At 44.4% G+C, this 25,122-nt stretch overlaps 1 protein-coding gene across 4 annotated transcripts in view; it reads left to right on the forward strand.

Annotated features, from left to right (window-relative positions):
* LOC138665474 (catenin delta-1-like) overlaps positions 1-25,122 on the forward strand; it is a 182,784-nt gene that overhangs the window by 67,916 nt on the left and 89,746 nt on the right. For all 4 annotated transcript variants that reach the window (XM_069752988.1, XM_069752989.1, XM_069752990.1 and 1 more), the window contains one exon: positions 20,349-20,571. In XM_069752988.1, coding sequence (XP_069609089.1) covers positions 20,349-20,571 — 223 coding nt within the window. The remainder of the gene's footprint in view (positions 1-20,348; positions 20,572-25,122) is intronic.

A 25,122-nucleotide genomic window follows, 5' to 3' on the forward strand; every position in this document is an offset into this window, starting at 1 on the left:
CTGCATATTCGAGGTGTGGACAACATAAAGGCAGACTTTCTAAGCAGGAACCACTTAAGGCAAGGGAAATGGTCCCTAAAGAAAGTCAATTTTTCAACGGATAGTGCACACGTGGGGAAGACCCAATGTAGACCTCTTTGCCTCAAAAGCCAACAAAAAAGTTCAAAAGTTCTGCTCCCTGAACCCAGCAGACAGGCCGTTGGCAGTATGCCTTCAGCATAGAATGGACGTCAGGACTCTTGTATGCCTTCCCACCGGTCTAATCCCAGCAGTTCTGAAAAAGATCAGGGAGGACAATGCCAGGATAATTGTAATGGCTCCCTTCTGGCTGTAAAGACCATAGTTTTACTGGCTGAAAGTGATGTCAGTGACGGACGCGTGGGTACTCCTGGAAGACCAGGACCTTCTAACACAGGGTCCCTTTAACCACCCGCAGAATTCCGGGCTACATTTGACAGCCTGGCATTTGAACGGTCGTTGTTACAGAAAAGGGTTCTCAGCTGGTTTAATATCCACCTTGCTTAGTAGCAGAAAACCAGTAACGGCCAAGATCTGTGGGAGAATATGGAAGAAATTCCTGTCCAGCTCAGGGCCAATACGGGAAGGGGAGGTCCCGATAGTGGCAATACTGGAGTTCCTGCAAAAGGGCTTAGATCTGGGATTAGCTGTTAGTACCCTCAAAGTACACATTTCACCTTTAGCAGCCTTATTTAACTGTGACCTGGCAAGCAATAGGTGGGTGGTGAGGTTTATCCGAGCCTGTAGTAGAGCTGACTCTGTTCCATGCCCTACTACTCCACCATGGGATCTAAATTTAGTGATGACAGCTTTGACAGAAAGCCCCTTTGAGCCGTTAAATACAACATCAGATAAAGTACTAACATTAATGACAGCTTTGTTAGTGGCACTTACATCGGCCCGTAAGGTTGGGGATTTACACGCGTTGTCAGCTGACCCCCCTTACACACAAATTATGGATGATGGGGTTGTATTAAAATTAGATCCGGCATATCTCTCCAAAGTGGTATCGAGATTCCATAGGGCTCAGGATATAACCCTACACTTTCTGTCCCAATCCTAGTAACAAGAAAGAGGAGAGTGTTGCGAGTTCTGTTTTTGGGCTCACTCTGGTGGTTACTGATGGTACTGGGTGATTTGTGTTCTGCTGTCTCTGGTGTCCACCTGTTCTATTAGGATTTGGGAGTTTCCTATTTAACCGGGCTTTCTTGTCATTTCCCCGCCGGCTATCAAGGTTATCAGAGTGTTTTGTTACCTCAGCTTCTGGCTTCAGTAATCTTCAGGACAAGCTAAGTTTTGATTTTCTTGTTCCACGTTTTGCTTTATTTTTGTCTTGTCCAGCTTGCATATAATTGTCTCTTTGCTGCTGGTTGCTTTAGCGGGCTGTAATTGCTCCTCATGTTCCATGAGTTGGAACATGAGCAAGTAATTACAGGATGGTTTTTTGAAGGGTTTTTTGCTGACCGCGCAGTTTACTTTTGTATCCTCTGCTATCTAGTTTTAGCGGGCCTCATTTTGCTGAATCTGATTTCATACTGTGTATGTGCCTTCCTCTCATTTCACCGTCATTATATGTGGGGGGCTGCTATTTCTGTGGGGTATTTCTCTGGAGGCAAGAGAGGTCTGTGTTTCTTCTAATAGGGGAAGTTAGATCTTCGACTGGTGCGAGACGTCTAGGATCAACGTAGGCACGTTCCCCGGCTACTTTTATTTGTGTGTTCAGGTTTAGGGTCGCGGTCAGCTCAGGTTCCATCACCCTAGAGCTCGTTGGTGCTTGTCCTTTTGTGATTCCCTGCCATTGGAATCATGACAGTATAGCCGGCCAAAATGTTTGGGCTGAAGTAGGAGGAAAAGTAGTCTGAGGAAGTTTTTTTTTTTTTTTTTCTCTCCTCTGAGGTTGCTGCCTAGCCTTAATTGCAGCCAGGCTGATTTTTTTTTTTTTTTTTTCCCTCCTCTTAATCCTTGAATGGCTCTGACCTTAGCTGTTTATCATGGACATCCAGAGTTTAGCTTCCAGCTTGAATAATCTTGCTGCTAAGGTTCAAAATATACAAGATTTTGTTGTACATGCTCCTATGTCTGAACCTAGAATTCCTATTCCAGAGTTCTTTGCTGGAGATAGATCTAGTTTTCTGAATTTTAGGAACAATTGCAAGCTGTTCCTTTCTTTGAAATCTCGCTCTTCTGGAGACCCTGCTCAGCAGGTTAAGATTATTATATCTTTCCTGCGGGGTGACCCTCAAAATTGGGCATTTGCATTGGCACCAGGGGATCCTGCGTTGCTTAATGTGGATGTGTTTTTTCTGGCATTGGGTTTGCTCTATGAGGAACCTAACCAGGAGATTCAGGCTGAAAAAGCTTTATTAGCTCTCTCTCAGGGGCAAGATGAAGCAGAAATATATTGTCAAAAATTTCGGAAATGGTCAGTGCTTACTCAGTGGAATGAGTGCGCCCTGGCTGCAAAGTTCAGAGATGGCCTTTCTGAGGCCATTAAAGATGTTATGGTGGGGTTCCCTGCGCCTACGGGTCTGAATGAGTCTATGACTATGGCTATTCAGATTGATCGGCGTTTACGGGAGCGCAAACCTGTGCACCATTTGGTGGTGTCTTCTGAACAGGCACTTGAGACAATGCAATGTGATAGAGTTCAGTCTAGAAGTGAACGGCAAAACTATAGGCGGAAAAATGGGTTGTGCTTTTATTGTGGTGATTCAGCTCATGTTATATCAGCATGCTCTAAACGCACAAAAAAGGTTGATAAGTCTGTTGCCATTAGTACGTTACAGTCTAAGTTCATTCTGTCTGTGACTCTGATTTGCTCATTATCATCCATTTCCGTCGATGCCTATGTAGATTCAGGCGCTTCCCTGAGTCTTATGGATTGGTCATTTGCCAAGCGATGTGGGTCTAGTCTTGAGCCTCTGGAAGTCCCTATTCCTTTGAAGGGAATTGACTCTACACCTTTAGCTATGAATAAACCTCAGTACTGGACACAAGTGACCATGCGTATGACTCCCGTTCATCAGGAGGTGATTCGCTTCCTGGTATTGTATAATTTACATGATGTTCTAGTACTTGGTCTGCCATGGTTACAAACTCATAATCCAGTCCTTGACTGGAAATCAATGTCTGTGTTAAGCTGGGGATGTCAGGGGGTTCATGATGATGCACCTCCGATTTCTATCGCTTCATCTACTCCTTCTGAGGTTCCTGTATTTTTGTCTGATTATCGGGATGTTTTTGAGGAGCCTAAGCTCAGTTCGCTTCCTCCTCACAGGGATTGCGATTGTGCTATAGATTTAATTCCTGGTAGTAAATTTCCTAAAGGTCGTTTGTTCAATCTGTCAGTGCCAGAGCATACTGCTATGCGGGATTATGTTAAGGAGTCCTTGGAAAAGGGACATATCCGTCCATCTTCGTCCCCTTTGGGAGCAGGTTTTTTTTTCGTGGCCAAAAAAGATGGGTCCTTGAGGCCTTGTATAGATTATCGTCTTTTGAATAAGATTACCGTAAAATATCAGTATCCTTTGCCTTTGTTGACTGATTTGTTTGCTCGCATTAAGGGGGCTAAATGGTTCACTAAGATTGATCTTCGGGGTGCGTATAATCTTATACGAATAAAGCAAGGTGATGAGTGGAAAACTGCATTTAATACGCCTGAGGGCCATTTTGAGTATTTGGTAATGCCTTTCGTACTTTCTAATGCTCCTTCAGTCTTCCAGTCCTTTATGCACGATATTTTCTGTGAATATCTGGATAAATTTATGATTGTGTATTTGGATGATATTTTGGTTTTTTCTGATGACTGGGAGTCTCATGTTCAGCAGGTCAGGAAGGTGTTTCAGGTCCTGCGGGCTAATTCCTTGTTTGTAAAGGGCTCAAAGTGTCTCTTTGGAGTCCAGAAGATTTCTTTCTTGGGGTATATTTTTTCCCCTTCTATTGAGATGGATTCCGTCAAGGTTCGGGCTATTTGTGACTGGACGCAGCCTGCATCTCTTAAGAGTCTGCAGAAGTTCTTAGGCTTTGCTAATTTCTATCGTCGTTTTATAACTAATTTTTCTAGTGTTGTTAAGCCTTTGACGGATTTGACTAAGAAGGGTGCTGATGTTGCTGATTGGTCTCCTGCGGCTGTGGAGGCCTTTCGAGAACTTAAACGCCGGTTTTCTTCTGCTCCTGTGTTGCGTCAGCCTGATGTTTCGCTTCCTTTCCAAGTTGAGGTTGATGCTTCCGAGATTGGAGCGGGGGCGGTTTTGTCACAGAGAAGCTCCGATTGCTCGGTGATGAAGCCATGTGCGTTCTTTTCTAGAAAATTTTCACCCGCTGAGCGGAATTATGATGTGGGTAATCGGGAACTTTTGGCCATGAAGTGGGCATTTGAGGAGTGGCGTCATTGGCTGGAGGGTGCTAGACATCGTGTGGTGGTCTTAACTGATCACAAAAATCTGATTTACCTTGAGTCTGCCAGGCGTCTGAATCCTAGACAGGCTCGTTGGTCACTGTTTTTCTCTCGTTTCAATTTTGTGGTTTCATACCTGCCAGGTTCAAAGAATGTGAAGGCGGATGCTCTTTCTAGGAGTTTTGTGCCTGACTCCCCTGGAAATTCTGAGCCCACTGGTATCCTTAAGGATGGGGTGATTTTGTCGGCCGTCTTCCCAGACTTGCGACGTGCTTTGCAGGAGTTTCAGGCGGGTAAACCTGATCGTTGTCCGCCTGAGAGACTGTTTGTTCCGGATAGTTGGACCAGTAGAGTCATCTCCGAGGTCCATTCTTCTGCGTTGGCAGGTCATCCTGGAATATTTGGTACTAGAGACTTGGTGGCCAGGTCTTTTTGGTGGCCTTCCTTGTCGAGGGATGTGCGTTCTTTTGTGCAGTCTTGTGAGGTTTGTGCTCGGGCTAAGCCTTGCTGTTCTCGAGCCAGTGGATTGTTGTCACCTTTGCCTATCCCGAAGAGGCCTTGGACGCACATTTCCATGGACTTTATTTCGGATCTCCCTGTCTCTCAAAAAATGTCTGTCATCTGGGTTGTGTGTGACCGCTTTTCTAAAATGGTTCATCTTGTACCCTTGCCTAAGTTGCCTTCCTCCTCTGAGTTGGTCCCTCTGTTTTTCCAGAACGTGGTTCGTTTGCATGGGATTCCGGAGAACATCGTTTCTGACAGGGGATCCCAGTTTGTGTCTAGATTTTGTCGGACGTTCTGTGCTAAGATGGGCATTGATTTGTCCTTTTCGTCTGCATTCCATCCTCAGACGAATGGCCAGACGGAGCGAACTAATCAGACCTTGGAAACTTATTTGAGGTGTTTTGTTTCTGCTGATCAGGATGACTGGGTTACCTTTTTGCCGCTGGCCGAGTTTGCCCTTAATAATCGGGCTAGTTCTGCTACCTTGGTTTCTCCTTTCTTTTGTAATTCGGGGTTTCATCCTCGTTTTTCCTCTGGTCAGGTGGAGCCTTCTGATTGTCCTGGAGTGGACATGGTGGTGGATAGGTTGCATCGGATTTGGAGTCATGTGGTGGACAATTTGAAGTTGTCCCAGGAGAAGGCTCAGCAGTTTGCTAATCGCCGTCGCCGCGTGGGTCCTCGACTTCGTGTTGGGGACTTGGTGTGGTTGTCTTCTCGTTTTGTTCCTATGAAGGTCTCTTCTCCTAAGTTCAAGCCTCGGTTCATCGGTCCTTATAGGATCTTGGAAATTCTTAACCCTGTGTCGTTTCGTTTGGATCTCCCGGCATCGTTTGCTATTCATAATGTGTTCCATCGGTCGTTGTTGCGGAGGTATGAGGTACCTGTTGTTCCTTCGCTTGAGCCTCCTGCTCCGGTGCTGGTGGAGGGAGAATTGGAGTATGTTGTGGAGAAGATCTTGGATTCTCGTGTTTCCAGACGGATACTCCAATATTTGGTCAAGTGGAAGGGTTATGGTCAGGAGGATAATTCTTGAGTGGTTGCCTCTGATGTTCATGCTGATGATTTGGTCCGCGCTTTTCATAGGGCTCATCCTGGTCGCCCTGGTGGTTCTCGTGAGGGTTCGGTGACCCCTCCTCAAGGGGGGGGGTACTGTTGTGAGTTCTGTTTTTGGGCTCCCTCTGGTGGTTACTGATGGTACTGGGTGATTTGTGTTCTGCTGTCTCTGGTGTCCACCTGTTCTATTAGGATTTGGGAGTTTCCTATTTAACCGGGCTTTCTTGTCATTTCCCCGCCGGCTATCAAGGTTATCAGAGTGTTTTGTTACCTCAGCTTCTGGCTTCAGTAATCTTCAGGACAAGCTAAGTTTTGATTTTCTTGTTCCACGTTTTGCTTTATTTTTGTCTTGTCCAGCTTGCATATAATTGTCTCTTTGCTGCTGGTTGCTTTAGTGGGCTGTAATTGCTCCTCATGTTCCATGAGTTGGAACATGAGTTCAAGTAATTACAGGATGGTTTTTTGAAGGGTTTTTTGCTGACCGCGCAGTTTACTTTTGTATCCTCTGCTATCTAGTTTTAGCGGGCCTCATTTTGCTGAATCTGTTTTCATACTGTGTATGTGCCTTCCTCTCATTTCACCGTCATTATATGTGGGGGGCTGCTATTTCTGTGGGGTATTTCTCTGGAGGCAAGAGAGGTCTGTGTTTCTTCTAATAGGGGAAGTTAGATCTTCGGCTGGTGCGAGACGTCTAGGATCAACGTAGGCACGTTCCCCGGCTATTGTTATTTGTGTGTTCAGGTTTAGGGTCGCGGTCAGCTCAGGTTCCATCACCCTAGAGCTCGTTGGTGCTTGTCCTTTTGTGATTCCCTGCCATTGGAATCATGACAGGAGAGACTCCATTGCCTAGATGTCTGGAGAGGTATCCTACAGTATTTAGAGATGTAAGTCACAAAAAATGCCCTTAAATAAATGTGTCCCTTTATCAGGAAAACAAAGACCACTGAATAGGTACATATATCACATTTTTTGGTGATTAGAGTGCAGTTAATCCCAAAACAAGTGGTGCTTTCAATATAAAATGTTTTTTTTTATTAACGATAGATTAAAATTACATGCAATAACAGTAAAGGTGCTGGATCCAAAAAAGAGGGACACAATTACCATAGGAAATATCCACCGTATTAGTCTTGCACTATTGTATACCTATATTAGGAAATGGCAATATACCACATGCAAAGAATTCAAAGTGTACCTCGTGGGGAGAAAGAGAACCGTACTACCCATAAGAATTACTTATATCCAAGGATAGCACAACTTTGCTTAATAACAAGTAAGTGCGACAAAGGTATAATGAACCCCTATAGTGGTACTCCTCACATGTGGATGTAACGCCTGTTAATAAAAATGGTAGCCATTTACCTGAGATGTGCAGTGTGGTATTCCTCGGCGTCCCTCTGCCTCGACGCGCGTTTCACTAATTGCTTCCTGAAGAAGCAATTGGTGAAACGCGCTCAGATTCCTTCCCCTCATCCTCTTCATCTGTCCGGTCATGCCTGTTTGTCGCTGGATAGATAAAACACCTTGTTAAGGCAGTTAACAACACAATGGGGATTGAGAAGACCCAGTCACAATTCTCAATTCGGGACATAATGTTCAAAGGTCTAGATCAAAAATCCCGGAGGTCTTTTTCCGGTAGTGGATAAAATAAAAGCATTAATTACAAAGGAATGGAAAAAACCCGAAAGGAAGGGTTCGCTCCCGATGGTGTGTCTTGACCGCCTAGAATATCAGCTCTAAAACAAAGCTTCCAGGAATGAGTTCCTATCCTCCATCCCTATAATTCAGGATGCAGCAGCTTTTCTTTCAGATGCGTTGGCAGATTCTGTCAAATTAGCCGCCAGATCTTCAGCCCTTTTTAACGCAGCCCGTATCAAATGTTGGCCAGGAGATTTACAGGCCAGATCAAAACTATGTAGCATTTCCTGTGAAGGGGCGCATTTATTTGGACCGGTTCTTGATGAACTGTTGGAAAAGGCGGGCGATAATAAAAAAAAAACGATTCCCCTTTCTAGGAAGACCCTCATATAGACGGGATTACAATAGAAGATGGTTTAACCGCAGAAGGCCAAATAGAGAAAGATCCAGATATGACAGTAACAGGAAAAGAGGTAGAGGACATATTTTTAACACCTCTCGGGACTATAGAAAGGCACAATGACTGTCGGACCAGGTGGGGGGCTGACTTTCAGCTTTCTACCCTGCCTGGTTGAAAATTTCCAATAGCCCTCAGTATCATTGAAACTGGTCTAAAGTTCGAGTTCCATCGGGTTCCTCAAGACAAGTTTAATTTAGCACCCATCCTTTCTTCATCCGCAGAGCAATTGGCACTGGAGTCAGGAGTTCAGGAATTTAAAAGAAAAAAAAAGGGGAGGGTTCTGGTTAAAGTGCCCACGGTGCAAAGAGGTAAAGGGTTCTACTACCCTCTCTTTCTGGTTAAAAATCCTGATGGATCCTTTCGTACCATCATTAATTTAAAAGGCCTGAATACATTTCTGCTGGTTCCTTCCTTCAAAATGGAGTCTGTAAAAACTGCAATAACACTTCTCTATAACAATTGCTTCATGGTTGTCTTAGATCTGAAAGATGCCTATTATCATGTCCCAATACATGTAGATCACCAACGATTCCTTAGGGTAGCGGTTTCACTCTATGGCACAGTAGAGCACTTTCAATATCAAGCACTTCCCTTTGGAGTCGCGGTCGCTCCCCGAGTATTTACTAAGATCATGGTAAAAGTTATGGCACACCTTCACAAACAGGACATATTAATAATTCCCTACCTGGCTGATTTACTGATTGTGGGACATTGAGTCACATTGCAAGGACCAATTAGGAAAGGTGACATCGGCATTGCACAAATTGGGGCGGATCATTAATCTCAAAAAATCTCGTTTACAGCCCCTAAAAATACAGGAGTTTCTGGGTCTTGTCATGGACTCTAGTTGGCAGGAATGTCACCTGCCAGATTCAAAAGTAGATGGCATCTAACGGCTGGCCACCAGAATAATTAATCAATCAGTCTGTTAGAGCAGAGGTCCCCAACTCCAGTCCTCAAGGCCCACCAACATGTCATGTTTTCAGGATTTCCTTAGTCTTGCCCAGGTAATAATTGCATCACCTGTGCAATGCAAAGGAAATCCTGAAAACATGACCTGTTGGTGGGCCTTGAGGACTGGAGTTGGGGACCTCTGTGTTAGAGGGGCAATGCCGCTATTGGGTTCACTCACGTCATGTATTCCAGCGGTTCTCTGGGCTCAATATGACACCAGAACCTTACAGTGGAACGTTTTACATAATTTCTGTCACCTAAAAGCCCATCTTGACAGTAAATTCTCACTATCCATTGAATGTATTCAATCATTACATTGGTGGACACACATTCCAAATTTACGTAGAGGTGTTCCCTGGACAAATCATGTAACTTGGATAATAACTACAGATGCTAGCCCCAGAGGATGGGGGGCACATTTGGAGAGTAGTTGGGTCCAGGGACTGTGGTCTCAGTCTGAACAAAATTCATCTGCCAATCTAAAAGAATTATTAGTGGTAGAACGCGCTTTAAGTAGTTTTCTTATACCCCTACAGGGTCGGCACGTCAGGCTTTTCTCCAACAACCAGTTAACCGTAGCCTACATTAACCACAAGGAGGTACTTGGTCCGGTTCACTAATGGAGGTTGCGGATCGTATTTTTCAGATGGCTGAAAATCATCTGCTATCTCTTACGGCTCTTCACATAAAGGGAAAGCTCAATACCGTGGCTGACTATCTAAGCCGCAACAGTCTCAAACAGGGAGATTAGACTCTAAATCCGACCATCTTCAACCAGATCGTACAATTGTGAGAATGCCCAGACATAGATCTTTTTGCCAACTGAAAAAAACAGAAAGCTGCATCAATTCTGCTCCTTAAACCCCAGAGACAATCCATATGCGGTGGACGCTCTCCTAATCTCATGGCACTTCAGTCTCGCTTATGACTTACCCCCTCTAAACTTAATTCCGATAGTTCTGAGGAAGATACAGGAAGACAGGGCCCGGGTGATCATGGTAACCCCGTTCTGGCCCAGAAGATCATGGTTTCCTTGGCTGAGGAAGATGTCCATTTCCTAGCCTTGGATTCTCCCAGAAATACCAGATCTCTCCCAGGGCCCAATTCTCCATCCACGAGTGGCCAATTTACATCTAGGGGTGTGGAATTTGAGAAGTCATTACTAAGGGGGAAAGGGTTTTCTCGAGATCTTGAAAATACATTACTAAAGAGTAGGAAGGTTTCTACAACAAACATTTGTGAGAATTTGGAAAAAATTCTTAGTCTCAGGGGCACATATTGACCAGAAAGTCTGTATTAACAAAATCTTGGAATTCTTACAGAAAGGATTTGAAATGGGTTTAGCTACAAGCACTCTCAGGGTTCAAGTGTCAGCTCTGGGGGCGCTATACAATAGTAATTTGGCCCATAATCACTGGATACCTAGGTTCTTCAAGGCAGCAACTAGGTCCAGGCCAGTTATTAAGCAAAAATTAGTTCGATGGGACCTACATTTTGTGCTCTCAGCTCTAACGCAAGCTCCTTTTGAACCTATTGATACTGCCCTAATTAAAATCCTATCTTTAAAAACGGCCCTTTTAGTCACTCTCACATCCTCAAGGAGGGTTAGCAACCTACAATCTCTCTAGACCACCTCCGTACATTCAGTTTAGAGAAGATAGTCATAATGAAACCTGATCCTCTTTACCTTCCTAAAGTAGCTTCAAAATTTCATAGATTGCAGGAAGTTGTTCTACCTTCGTTCTGTCCTAATCCCACCAATGATAAGGAACGTAAATTCCATTCTCTAGACGTAAGAAGGTGTCTTCTTAGGTATATTTCAGCTACTAGCACTTGGAAGAAAGAGAATTCCCTATTTGTATCCTTTCAGGGAGTTAGGAAGGGCCTTAGTGTCCAAAAACGCACTAGCTAGATGGATCAGGGAGGCAATCTCTTTGGCTTATACAGCAGGTGGCATGCAGATCCCGGAAGGTATAAAGGTTCATTCCACTCGAGCTATGGCTACTTCCTGGGCGGAGAGATCAGAGGTGTCGATTGAAGACATTTGTAAGGTGGTCACATGGTCTTCTCCATCTACTTTCCTTAAACACTATAGACTGGATCAGGGTAGCTATTCCGATCTCACATTTGGGAGAAGGGTGCTTGAGGCAGTTGTCCCTCACTAGTCTTTTACTTCTCTGAAAGTCTCTCGTGATGCTGTCATGGCGACCGAATAAATACGTAAGCTACTTACCGGTATCGGTGTTTTTCAGGAGCCCATGACGGCACCCTTATATTCCCTACCCTTTCTTCTCGTATGGGTCAACACTTTCTTTTCCTTCAAGTGCTAAGTTTATTTACATGGTGAATTGTACCATATTTTAAGTTGATTATGTGCTACTAACCAGTGAGGCCCTCTCTTTTTTTTCTTCTTTTTTTTTTTTAAATAAATTTTTATTTATTTACAAATTGTGTCGAGCATTACATCTTATTGACATTAAATTCTTAATAATTAACACAACGTTATGGGGATTAGGCAGTGAGGCCCTCTCATGCTCTGTAAACCAACTGATGCGGGAGAGAGGTGCCGCCCTTTTATGTCTGTAGGTTTCCTGTCCCTGAAGGGCGGATCCCATCTCTCGTGGTGCTGTCATGGGCTCCTGAAAAACACCGCTACCGGTAAGTAGCTTACGTATATCCTCCCCACCACTCACACCAATTTGTCACGAACCGGGGTTGTTTGGTTGCCCCTGGCTTCTTCTGAAGGGGATTTATCTATATCCCAGTTCAGGTTTGGAACTTGCAGCTCTCTGGCGCCCCCTTTACCCTCAGGTCATACTAGGTACTGCACCTAGGGTAGTTTAGTCGCCAGAAAGGCTGCCTGCTATGTACTGGCTATTGGGCATGCTGCAGCAAGGGCGATATAATTACTCCCATTCAGTCGGGAACAATAATTATCAATGCTGCTGTCGCTACAAAGCCTCCCAAACGCACAGAACAAAGTATACTGCCACCAGCTCTCTTAGGATTAACGGGTCCGGAGCCAACCCAAATCAGTAGCGTAATTCATTTCAGAGAATGCGACAGTTCGTTTATAGAACAGGGAAAGACAAGCTAGTAAATTATATATTTACTCCAAAAAAAAAAAAAAAAGGTTGGCAGTGTTTGAAAGGTATAAAAAGATATTATAAAGAAGACAAAATCATGTGTACAATGCAATTACAAATAAACAGGGATTAAAATTGAAAGAAGAACACTTACATTTTGTTAAGATCATTTCATCTTTTGACTGGCCGTGTGCAAAGGAGGGGGGGGAGGGTCACATCTAGATGCATACCACACATCTAGACAGCAGCTAGACCCCGGACACAGACACTCACATAATGCTGATCTCACTAAGTTATTCTAGCCCCAAAACACTGGCACTCCCCCTGTGGTGACATCACTTAGAGGCTGACACCTCCCCTTTACTTAGAGCTATGTTAACTATTTTTATGCATAACTTGTGAACCTCGCATAAGTAGGACACCATGCTCATGTTGTTTCCCACGTTAGGGGCGTTCTTTTAAGTGTGAACACTGAGTAATTACGTGAACCGCTTACTGATAAATCCGCACTTTGCACTCGTTGCGTTTAGCTGCTAGTGCTTTCAGTGAGTGATAGATCTATCGATGGACATCTGGAATATATAATTCTTATAACCTTAGCCCCGATCGGTGCTCCTATATATCACATTAATAGAACAAAGAATCTCAACAAAGTAAGTACCAGTTTTGGCTGGTATTATGTGGGAGGAGGGAATGAGTAGGTTTAGGGAGAATGGTTTGCTGGCAGCATAGAACCATAAAAATTCTGGCAGCATGATCCACGTGTGTGTGTATGTGTGAGAGAGATAGACACAGACACACACACACACCAGAGTGAGAAGAGGGGGGGTCGGACTGGCCCGCAGCATGTGTCTTGTAAAGTTAGGTACTCAAACATGGCATATTCACATTATCGTAACATCTATTACTTAAGGTACCGTCACACTAAGGCTACGTTCACACTAGCGTTGTGCGCCGCTGCGTCGGCAACGCACCGAAAAACGCGTGCAAACGCACGCAAAAACGCTGCGTTTTTCGATGCGTGCGTCGTTTTTTGACGAAAATCGGACGCAAGAAAAATGCAACTTGTTGCGTTTTCTTGGTCCGACGCTAGCGTCAAAAAAGACGCACGTGTCGGAAAACGCAACAAGCAAAAACGCATGCGTCCCCCATGTTAAACATAGGGGCGCATGACGCGTGCGTCGCCGCTGCGTCGCCCGACGCTAGCGCGACGCACACTAGCCGAACGCTAGTGTGAACGTAGCCTAAGCGACGCTGCAGCGATACCGACGACAATGTCGATCGCTGCAGCGTCGCTGTTTGGTCGCTGGAGAGCTGTCAAACAGACAGCTCTCCAGCGACCAACGATCCTGAAGTCCCCGGGTAACCAGGGTAAACATCGGGTTACTAAGCGCAGGGCCGCTCTTAGTAACCCGATGTTTACCCTGGTTACCGTTGTAAATGTAAAAAAACAAACACTACATACTTACTTACATTCCCGGTGTCTGGTCATGTCCCTCGCCTTCAGCTTCCAGCACTGACTGAGCGCCGGCCGTAAAGTACAGCGGTGACGTCACCGCTGTGTTGTGCTTTACGGCTGGCCAGCGCTCACCAGTCAGTGCGGGAAGCTGAAGGCGAGGGACATGACCAGACACCGGGAATGTAAGTATGTAGTGTTTGTTTTTTTACATTTACAACGGTAACCAGGGTAAACATTGGGTTACTAAGCGCGGCCCTGCCGATTCAGCAATGTCAGCGGGAGATCCAGCGACAAAATAAAGTGCTGGACTTTCCCCAGCGACCAACGATCTCCCAGCAGGGGCCTGATCGTTGGTCGCTGTCACACATAACGATTTAGTTAACGATATCGTTGCTACGTCACAAAAAGCAACGATATCGTTAACGATTTTTTATGTGTGACGGTACCCTAAGTCTCTTTATCTTGATTGATAGTTCCCTGTCTGTGTCACTGAGACATCAGACTGTGAACTGTCAGCCTAAGGCCACGTGCACACGTGAAGTATTTGGTCACTATTTTTCATCACGATTTGTGAGCCAAAATCAGGAGTGGAACAATCTGAGAAAAAGTATAATGGAAACACGTGCATCACTTCTGTATTTCGCCTCATTGGAGGACACAGGACCATGGGTGTATGCTGCCACTAGGAGTCTTGACACTAAGGCCATGTTCACACATTGCAGTTTTTACCGCGGAACCGCAGCGATTTTGCCGCTGCGGGTCCGCTGCAGTTTCCATTGCGTTTACATTTACATGTAAACCAATGGAAACCGCAAACCGCTGTGCACATGCTGCGGGAAAAACCGCGCAGAAACGCAGCGGTTAAAAACCCGCAGCATGTCACTACTTTGTGCAGAATCGCAGCGATTCTGCACCCATAGAAATGCATTGATCCGCTTACTTCCCGCATGGGGCTGTGCACACCATGCAGGAAGTAAGCGGATAATGTGCGGGTTATACCCGGGGTGGAGGAGAGGAGACTCTCCTCCAGGCCCCGGGAACCATATTTGAATTAAAAAAAGAATTAAAATAAAAAATGATATACTCACCTCTGAAGTCTCAGCGCTGCACGCGGCCGTCCGGTCTCAGGTTTGCTATGCGACCAGGACCTGTGGTGACGTCGCGGTCACATGACCGTGATGTCACGAAGGTCCTGGTCGCACAGCATGTTTGGAACCGGACAGCCGCCTGCAGCGCCGAGGAGATCGGGACGTCAGAGGGTGAATATATCATGATTTTATTATTTTTAACATTACTATTGATGCTGCATATGCAGCATCAATAGTATGGGTAAAATCTCCTAGCGGAACCCGCAGGACAAACCGCGATAAATCTGCAGGGATAACCGCAGCGGGTTTGCCCTGCAGATTTATCAAATCCGCTGCGGGAGAACCCGCAGGGACAGGACGCAACGTGTGAACATAGCCTAAGGCTAGTTTCACATTTGCGGTTGAGTCCGCAGCGTATCGCCCGCAAATGCATGCTAACACAGTGTTTTTTATCCGCATCAGCTTACGCATGATGGAAAAACAGCTGCTTTTACATGCGTTTTTGCATGTGTTTGTGCTTTTTATGCGCATGCGTTCGATAGGAAAAAGATTTGCCTCATGGGATTTCTGTATATAGACCCTTGTGCAAACGCAAGCGAACACATGTCCTTGCGTTCCCATAGACTGTAATGCGTTGCTTTGACACTCCTTCCGCAAGCGTATGGCAGCGGAAATTTGAAGCCTCAAAAATTGCAACATGGTGCGTTAGCCGTGTCCAGCTGCATACCACGAAATGACGCATACGTAATCAAATGCATGCAAACGCATGTACCTGCATCTACAATGTAAAAGATATGAAATCAAGACGCATGCGGGTGTGTGCGTCAAACGCTGCGGACACAACTGCAAAAGTGAAACCGGCCTAAGTAAACACACAAAAATTAACTCCTCCTCCTCTGCAGTATACACCTAGCACTGGCTCCAGCTCGAACCAGTTCGTGCGTAGGAGACACATGGGTCTGCTATTCAGACCTCAATCTTTTTTTTTATTTTATTTTAATTTTTATTCTATTTTTCACCTTTTAATATTTTTACTTTTTTATGGATCACAGGGGCGACGGATCCCTTCAGGGTTCCGATAGCCCTTGGTTTTGGCTTAAAATTACTGATGTAAATTACTGAATGTGGCCTAAAATGTCTGGTGCTGGACAGGGAAACAAATGATCTCCAGAACCAAACTCTGATTTCTCAAGAATGCAATAACAAATGATATAAAAGGTTCATTGGTTTTACTTTCAAACCTTTGCATGCCCATGAATGCGTTTTTTGGGGGGTTGATATTCCTTAATACAGTTATTACTACAATGGGACATCGTACTGACTGTGGACTCAACGAGATTTGACTATTGCATGTCATTGAAAGGTTGATTTTTTTTTTACCATGTTCTAACTAAATAGAAAACTAGAAGTTTGTTTGTTTGTTTTAACCACTTAATGACTGTGAAGAAACGGGGTCAGTGGGTGCTCTCGTTCGCTGGCCCGGCTGTCTTTAGCAAGACTGCATGGACCACGGCTCATACCACTGAACGCCCGCTCTATCTCCCAGTGGGCAATACACTACACAGACAACACAGGGTTAAGGTAAAACAGTGTGGCAATACTTTATTGAACCACAGCACACAATAGCAAACTGAACAATCCCAACATGGCTATAATTGCTTGATTATATGGGCGCATATAAAAGATCACTGCGTCTCCACGTATTTCCAGTATGACATGTCAGAGCTCCCAAGGTCGCTACTTCATCTGTGGATGCACGCACAGAGAAGAGGTAACGACAAGCATAGGGATATGACCAAGAACCGTCTATAGTGTCCATACAAGGTCCAAAGCCAGTTGACAGTTACATTAGCGCATATAAAAGATCACTGCGTCTCCACGTATTTCCAGTATGACCTGATGTCAGAGCTCCCAGGGTTACTACTTCATCTGTTGATGCACACACAGAGAAGAGGCACCACAAGCATATGACCCAGAACTGTCCATAGAGTCCATAAAAGGTCCAAAGCCAGTTGACACGAGAGTCACCACCTGGCTTATCTGACCATCTCCATGGAACCAGGTGACCAGCTGGTGCCAGACCTTGCTTTCTCCAAACATATCCATGGTTCAGAGATGGTCACTGTATCAGATCTGTGTCCTTCCAACTGGAGCCGAAAACCCCTAGGTTGTTTCCTATAGAATCATAGATCAGTGTCCCTTGTGATGGTGCCATGATGAATTGGCTGCAGTCCGTTCTCTTGTCTGTTGGGGTGGTTTGCAGAATGTCTGGCTGGTAGCTCTGTTACTTCAGTCTCCCCCAGGATGTGATCTGAGTCTTTTTATACCCAAGGCATGTAAGCTATTTTTAGAATTACCCAGTGTCCTTTAGTTCAACATCAAGATATGGCAAACTGGTGATGAGATTACGTAGTACTACTTGACCATTCAATCTATTTGCACAGTCTTTCCTTCTCTGCTTTAGAAGTCACCAAGCTAGTTCAGGAATTCAATGCACAATTAGCATATCAGCACACATCAATAAACAAAGATAAACACACACTATGTACAAGTCACTATTACAGACTAAGGGTACCGTCACACAGTGGCACTTTGGTCGCCAGGACGGCACGATCCGTGACGTTTCAGCGATATCCTTAAGATCTCGCTGTGTCTGCGATCAGGGACCCCGCTGAGAATCGTACGTCGTAGCAGATCGTTTGAAACTTTCTTTCGTCGCTGGATCTCCCGCTGGCATCGCTGAATCGGCGTGACGCCGATTCAGCGATGTCTTCACTGGTAACCAGGGTAAACATCGGGTTACTAAGCGCAGGGCCGCGCTTAGTAACCCGATATTTACCCTGGTTACCAGTGTAAATGTAAAAAAAGAAAAAACACTACATACTTAACTTCCCGGTGTCTGGTCATGTCCCTCGCCTTCAGCTTCCCGCTCTGACTGGTGAGCTCCAGCCAGCCGTAAAGTACAGCGGTGACGTCACCGCTGTGCTTTCCGGCTGTCCGGCGCTCACTGTCAGTGTAGAGAAGCACAGCGTCGAGGGACGCCACAGGAATGTAAGTATGAAGTGTTTGGTTTTTTTTTACGCTTACGCTGGTAACCAGGGTAAACATCGGGTTACTAAGCGCGGCCCTGCGCTTAGTAACCCGATGTTTACCCTGGTTACCGGGGACTTCGGGATCGTTGGTCGCTGGAGAGCTGTCTGTGTGACAGCTCTCCAGCGACCAAACAGCGACGCTGCAGCGATCGACATCGTTGTCGTATCGCTGCAGCGTCGTTTTAGTGTGACGGTACCCTTACACTGTATGTTAAATGGTATCAGTTTGCAAGTCTGTCTTCTTGAACCACCAGACATAAACACTTAAATGCACAAGCCAATATACAAATGAAAAGTCAGTTCTTATTGGTTTGCAAAAAGGTAGCTGTCTGGGTAATTAAGATACAATCTGGTTTCTTCACAATGACCACCAATGTTTACTGAGACTCTGGAGAAAAACAATCGGGAGGTCTCCATCATGTAAATAAAAAAAAAAATAAAAAAAGTGAGATCAGATTTTTTTTAAATGTCTCTCCTTTGCCATGATATAACATGTCAGATGAGAGAGAAACTGTCCTCGAGCCTCCCACTGTATCTCGGTACCAATCACTCCAACTCCACAGACCTTCTCATCTTCATGAAGCAAAATGTCGGGCCCATAATCTGCATCCCACAGAGATCTACCTTCCGGCACCAGGGAGCCACAGAGATTTTTCCTATTGGTTGCTGACTTTTGATCACTGTGATATAGGGTCTATCGCAGTGATCAAAAGCCCAACAATTAGTAAATAGGTCAGCACTTGGGCTGTGCCTTGCTGTGCACCCCCTAGTCAGATTAAGGGTTTTTTTTTCATAATTTTTGTTCTTTGCTGTTGGGGTTAGGGGTTACCTTGGGGTTAACTTTGGACTTTGGCTAAGGGTTGGGGTTAGAGTTGAGCTTGAATTGGGGTTAGGGTTTAGATGGGCTAAGGATTAGGGTTGTGGTTGGGCTGAAGGCTTAGAGGTTGGGCCTCAAGGCTTAGGGGTTGGACTCGGGCTTAGGGGTTGGGCATACGGTTACAGCTAGTTTTAGAATTGGGTTGAGTTAGGGTTGGGCTCAGGGATAGGTTTGGAGCTGAACTTGCGCTTAGTTGCACCCACAGTTGAGGGTGGGTTTGAATTTGAGCTTTGTCTTAAGCTTAGGCTTATCTTTGGGCTTTGTCTTAAGCTTGGAGTTGGTCTCTGACTTAGGGTTGGTCTTGGGGTTGCGGTTGGGCTTGGTCTTAAGCTTGGGTTAGTGATATTTTTAACGTTGGGCTAAGGGTTGGAGTTGTTGTTTGTGGGGGTTTTTTTCTTCAAAAGTCATAGCATATTCAATATGATAACCTAATGTTATCAAATTCTGTGCAGTAACTGTCTGTTCCAAATGCTCACAATATACCTGGATAAAGTCTTTGAAGGTGTACTTAACAAAATTGAGAACACTTGTGGTGAATTTCTGCTGTTTATGGATATTAAAGAGCTCTGCAAGTGCCACACGGAGCCCGTAATCTTTTAGCCAAATTTATGCTTCAAAATTCAAATATTGCTCCTTCGGTTCCAAGTCCTGGTGTTTGTCCAAACAGAACTTTTTGACTTCACGTCGGGTATTGCTGCGCTCATAAGGAAGTAGGTAACAAACTGTGGGGTCCACTTTTTTGTGTTGCTGCTTGCAAAAGTGAATTAATTGGCTAAAGGAACATTTTAAAGGTTAAATGTAAATGTGCTTATTTTTTCATTCTGCTCTTCATTATTTCTTGTGTAGCACCTGAAGAGTTAAATAAAGTTTGATAGCAATTTTAAAGTATTTGAGGGGTGTGGTTGTTAAAATCGTATCACTTTTGGGGAGTTTCAAATTTATAGGCCCCTCCAAAAATCCATTGAAAACTGAAAGAAACAGGTTTGGTAAATTTGTTGAAAAAATGAGGAATTGCTGCTTTTATCCCCTCTAACATCTTAACAAAATAAAGCTTGAAAAATGATGCGGATGTAAAGTAGATATTTAGGTATTGTTAATAATTTTGTGCAGCTAACTGGTTTAAGGATTCAGGGTATGTGCACACGATCAGTAAGCGCTGCAGGTTGGATGCTGTGTACTTGTGCTGCGCACAGATGTTACAGCATACTGGATGGGATTTTAAGAAAACCCATGTCCACTATGCGTCCATTGATGCCTGCGGAGACAGACATGTGGGCATGTCTTTCCAGACTGCACCATGTCTATTTCTCTTGCAGAAACACTAATCTCTGCAAGAGAAATTTCACCTATACAATGTATTGGACACAGTGAATCCGCACGGTTTAGTGAACACATGCGGATTCACCTGCATTCAATATACGGCAGCACTATTGACGCAGTGAACATGCACTGCGTCCAAAGAGCTGCCATTCTGGATTGTGTGCAGCCGGCCATAAAGATTGAAAGTGTGAGGAAATATATATATTTTTTTCTCCAAAAATGGGGATATGTGGGTTGACACAATGTCCCAAAAAACATTCTCAGAATCACTGGTATCCGTTGAAACATTCCAGATTTACCTCATAAAGTGACAGTGGTCAGATTTGTAAAGTTTGGCCTGGTCAGGAAGGTGAAAATTAGCTCGGTCACCAAAGGGTTAAATATCTACTAATTTTCTCCCCAGGTATGCCGTTTACGAGGAATACCACCACTTATAAGTCTCCTGGAGGATCCACGGGCTCCTGTAAGACTTGCTGCCTGTGGTGCACTCAAAAATCTTTCTTACGGTCCTGCAAAGGAGAACAAAATGGCAGTGAAAAACTGTGATGGAGTGCCAGCGCTAGCAAGACTACTACGCAGAAGGGGAGAGGGGCGAGAAGGAAGAGAGTTGGCCGAGTGCGTCACTGGTGAGTTGTCTAGTGGATTCAGATTTTTTTTTATTTTTTAATATTCTAGGAATGTTTAGATGCTTAGAAGTACATAAATAATTTACAAATCATTAACTGCTCGCTCCTTTCTTAGTGATAAGTGTGTAATTAACGAGTCCCTTCTCTGGGACCTAAACTTTTAGAACCAGGCTCCTTGGCCTCCATCACAGCTATTGAGACAAATGCTATGAATGGAGAGATGTTGTGCAGGATAGTTTGTGGATATACTCTGCGCTTAGGGTTAATTCAGACAAACCATATAGGCCACAAAACTTGCTTTGTAGCTAAAAACTGCATCATGTTGGCTACGTCTCTGAGAAGGCCGCGTGGGTGGCCCGTGGATCTGCAGCAGCCGATACGCACATACTTTTGCTCTATACCATGAGGTGAGAAGCTCCCTGTTAAAAAAAAAAAAAAAATTAAAATTAAAAAAAAAATCTGAGGATAAGACCCTATATGCGCTTTTTGTCTCCCTAATTTACTATGAATGGAGAGATGGCTATGCACCTGCAGCGCTCACTTTGCAAAACCCTGAATGTGCCAGAACAGTAGAAAAACAGACAGAAGTGAACAGTTGAACCATTGTCTTACAAGTGCAAGTGACCTCCATGCTAGGCACACTGTCGGCTGAAAAGGGATTGAGCAATTTGGATTTTGAAGTGCAGATTTCCAGGATTTAGTTTGGACCATGTCACTTCTCCAGAGGCATTGAAAAGTGAGGTGGAAACCCACAATATTTTTTCCTTTTTTTTTTTTTCTTTTTTCTTTTTTTGAGATAATGGACCTGAGAACAGACTTTTTGCAGAATGAGTTGATGATTTTACTAGTGTGTGTATGTATGTGTATATATGTATGTGTATATATACAGTACAGACCAAAAGTTTGGACACACCTTCTCATTTAAAGATTTTTCTGTATTTTCGTGACTATGAAAATTGTAAATTCACACTAAAGACATCAAAACTATGAATTAACACATGTGGAATTATATACTTAACAAAAAAGTGTCAAACAACTGAAATTATGTCTTATATTCTAGGTTCTGCAAAGTAGCCACCTTTCGCTTTCATGACTTCTTTGCACACACTTGGCATTCTCTTGAAACAATTGACAAAAAAATGTTATATACCGTATATACTCGAGTATAAGCCGAGATTTTCAGCCCATTTTTTTGGGCTGAAAGTCCCCCTCTCGGCTTATACTCGAGTCATATACCCGGGTGTCAGCAGGGGAGGGGGAGCGGGGGCTGTGTAATCATACTTACCTGCTCCCAGCGCGGTCCCTGCAGTCCCTGGCTTCTCCGGCGCTGCAGATTCTTCCTGTACTGAGCGGTCACATGGCACCGCTCATTACAGAAATGAATAGGCAGCTCCACCCCCATAGGGAAGAATCTGCAGCGCCGGAGAAGCCAGGGACTGCAGGGACCGCGCCGCAGCAGGTAAGGGGAGCGCAGCGCTATAATTACCTGCTCCTCGCTCCGGTGCGGCTCCGTCTGCAGCGTCCTCTAGCAATGACGCTCAGGTTAGAGGGCGCTGTGACGTAGTCAGTGCGCGCCCTCTGCTGAGCGTCAGTGCTGGAGACGGAGCCGCAAAGGAGCAGGTAATTATTGAAAGCGCCGGCGTCCTGAGAAGAGAGGTGAGTATGTGATTTTTTTTTTTTTTTTTTATGGCAGCACCAGCAGCATTCTAAGGAGCACCTATGGGGCCATAAAGGTGCAGAGCATATAAGGGGCACAGCATTATAAGGAGCACCTATGGGGCCATAAAGGTGCAGAGCATATAAGGGGCACAGCATTATAAGGAGCATCTATGGGGCCATAAAGGTGCAGAGCATATATGGGGCACAGCATTATAAGGAGCACCTATGGGGCCATAAAGGTGCAGAGCATATATGGGGCACAGCATTATAAGGAGCACCTATGGGGCCATAAAGGTGCAGAGCATATATGGGGCACAGCATTATAAGGAGCACCTATGGGGCCATAAAGGTGCAGAGCATATATGGGGCACAGCATTATAAGGAGCACCTATGGGGCCATAAAGGTGCAGAGCATATATGGGGCACAGCATTATAAGGAGCACCTATGGGGCCATAAAGGTGCAGAGCATATATGGGGCACAGCATTATAAGGAGCACCTATGGGGCCATAAAGGTGCAGAGCATAAATGGGGCACAGCATTATAAGGAGCACCTATGGGGCCATAAAGGTGCAGAGCATATATGGCACAGCATTATAAGGAGCATCTATGGGGCCATAATCAACGGTGCAGAGCATTCTATATAGCACAGTTGTATATGGAGCATCTATGGGGCAATAATGAACGGTATGGAGCATCTATTTTTATTTTTGAAATTCACCGGTAAATGCTGCATTTTCTACCCTAGGCTTATACTCGAGTCAATAAGTTTTCCCAGTTTTTTTGTGGCAAAATTAGGGGGGTGGCTTATACTCGAGTGTATGTGTATATATATATATATATATATATATATATATATATATATATATATATATATATATATATATATATATATATATATATATATATATATATATATATATATATATATAATGTGTATATATGTATATGTGTATGTGTATATGTGTATATATATATATATATATATATATATATATATATATATATATATATATATATATATATATATATATATATATATATATATATATATATATATATATATATATATAAATATATATATATATATATAAATTTTTTTTTTCAGGTCTATCGTGTGCTCTATGCTGAGCACTTGCCTAAATGTGAACCGAGCCGTCTGCGTTTTTAGAGACAGAATTAGCAAATTGTTTATTTTTCATTAGAAAGCGCTGCAAAGGTGCTAGTTTTTTGCAATTTTTATTCAGTTCACGTAAAAGTGACCCTCCCCCCCCACAATGAATGCCACCTCTGGGTATATTGGCCTGTTAGACCCTGCTTATGGCAGAGCCTGTGTTGGTGTGAATCTGACAGGTCTAATGCACTGCAGTACAGAAATGTTTTTTAACTTGATCACTGATCCCATGCACTGCAATATTAACAAAGTAAAACTTAAAAATAAAAATACACACTTGTGAAAAACTAAAATAGTAGTTTTGTTTATTCTGCATAAAAATCTAAAGTGATTATAAAATGTTAGAAAAATATTTAGAATTGAGAGTCCTCATAAAATGTTATGTGCTCATAAATGCTAGTGGTAAAGACTTCAACTCATTTCTTAAAAAATCAAGCCATTATACATCTTTTGGCCAAAAATGTAATACTGTATATACCGTATTTTCCGGCGTATAAGACGACTGGGCATATAAGACGACCCCCAACTTTTCCAGTTAAAATATAAAATCTTCTCAAAAGTTGGGGGTTGTCTTATATGCCGATTGTCGTCTTATAGGGTGGGTGCGGAGCAATCTGCGGTCGAAGTATATAGTGGGGGGGGGGGGAGGGAGGAGTGGTCCCGATGATGAGGTGAGGGAGCGCCTCACCAGGAAGGTGTAAGTGAAGCAAACTGTCAGCGTCTGGGATGCCAGGGTTATGCAAATAATAGAGAGAGAGCGGTGCTGTGCCTAGAAAAACACTCCCCTTTCACTCATCTGGCTCGCCCTTGTATTATATTATCTCCTTCTCTGCCTCTGCTTCACTTACACCTTCCCGGTGAGGTGCCCCCTCACCTCGTCATTGGGGTCGCTGCCCCCACAATATGCGGCGACCGCAGATTACTCCGCACCTGCCCTATAAGATGACACCTGGCGTATAAGACGATACCCGACTTTTTTTTTTAGAAGATTTTCAAGGGTTAAAAAGTAGTCTTATACGCCAGAAAATACAGTACTCGAGTATAAGCCGAAATTTTCAGCCTACTTTTTTGGGCTGAAAGTGACCCTCTCGGCTTATACTCGAGTCATTGTCAGCAGGGGGGGGTGGGGGTCGACATACTCACCTGCTCCTGGCGCTATCCCTGCATGTCCGATGGTCTCCGGGCAGCTCTTCCTGTGTTCAGCGGTCACCTGGTACCGCTCATTAAAGTAATGAATATGGACGCATATTCATTACTGTAATGAGCGGTACCATGTGACCGCTGAGCACAGGAAGATGCCGCCGGCTCTCGAAGACCATCTGACAGTGAGACGCTGCCAGGGACAGCGCCGGGGGGGGGGGGGGAGGGGTGAGCATTGCGCGATAGTCACCTTCCTCGTTCCACTGCTGCACGCTGCTCTGTCTTCCATCCTCTGCACTTAAGGTACCTTCACACATAACGATATTGTTAACGATATCGTTGCTTTTTGTGACGTAGCAACGATATCGTTAATGAAATCGTTGTGTGACAGCGACCAACGATCAGGCCCCTGCTGGGAGATCGTTGGTCGCTGAATAAAGTCCAGAACTTTATTTTGTCGCTGGACTCCTGCTGACATCGCTGGATCGGCGTGTGTGACACCGATCCAGCGAGGTCTTCACTGGTAACCAGGGTAAACATCGGGTAACTAAGCGCAGGGCCGCGCTTAGTAACCCGATG

Source organism: Ranitomeya imitator, chromosome 2, assembly GCF_032444005.1.
Source record: "Ranitomeya imitator isolate aRanImi1 chromosome 2, aRanImi1.pri, whole genome shotgun sequence".
NCBI classification, from domain to species: Eukaryota; Metazoa; Chordata; class Amphibia; order Anura; family Dendrobatidae; genus Ranitomeya; species Ranitomeya imitator.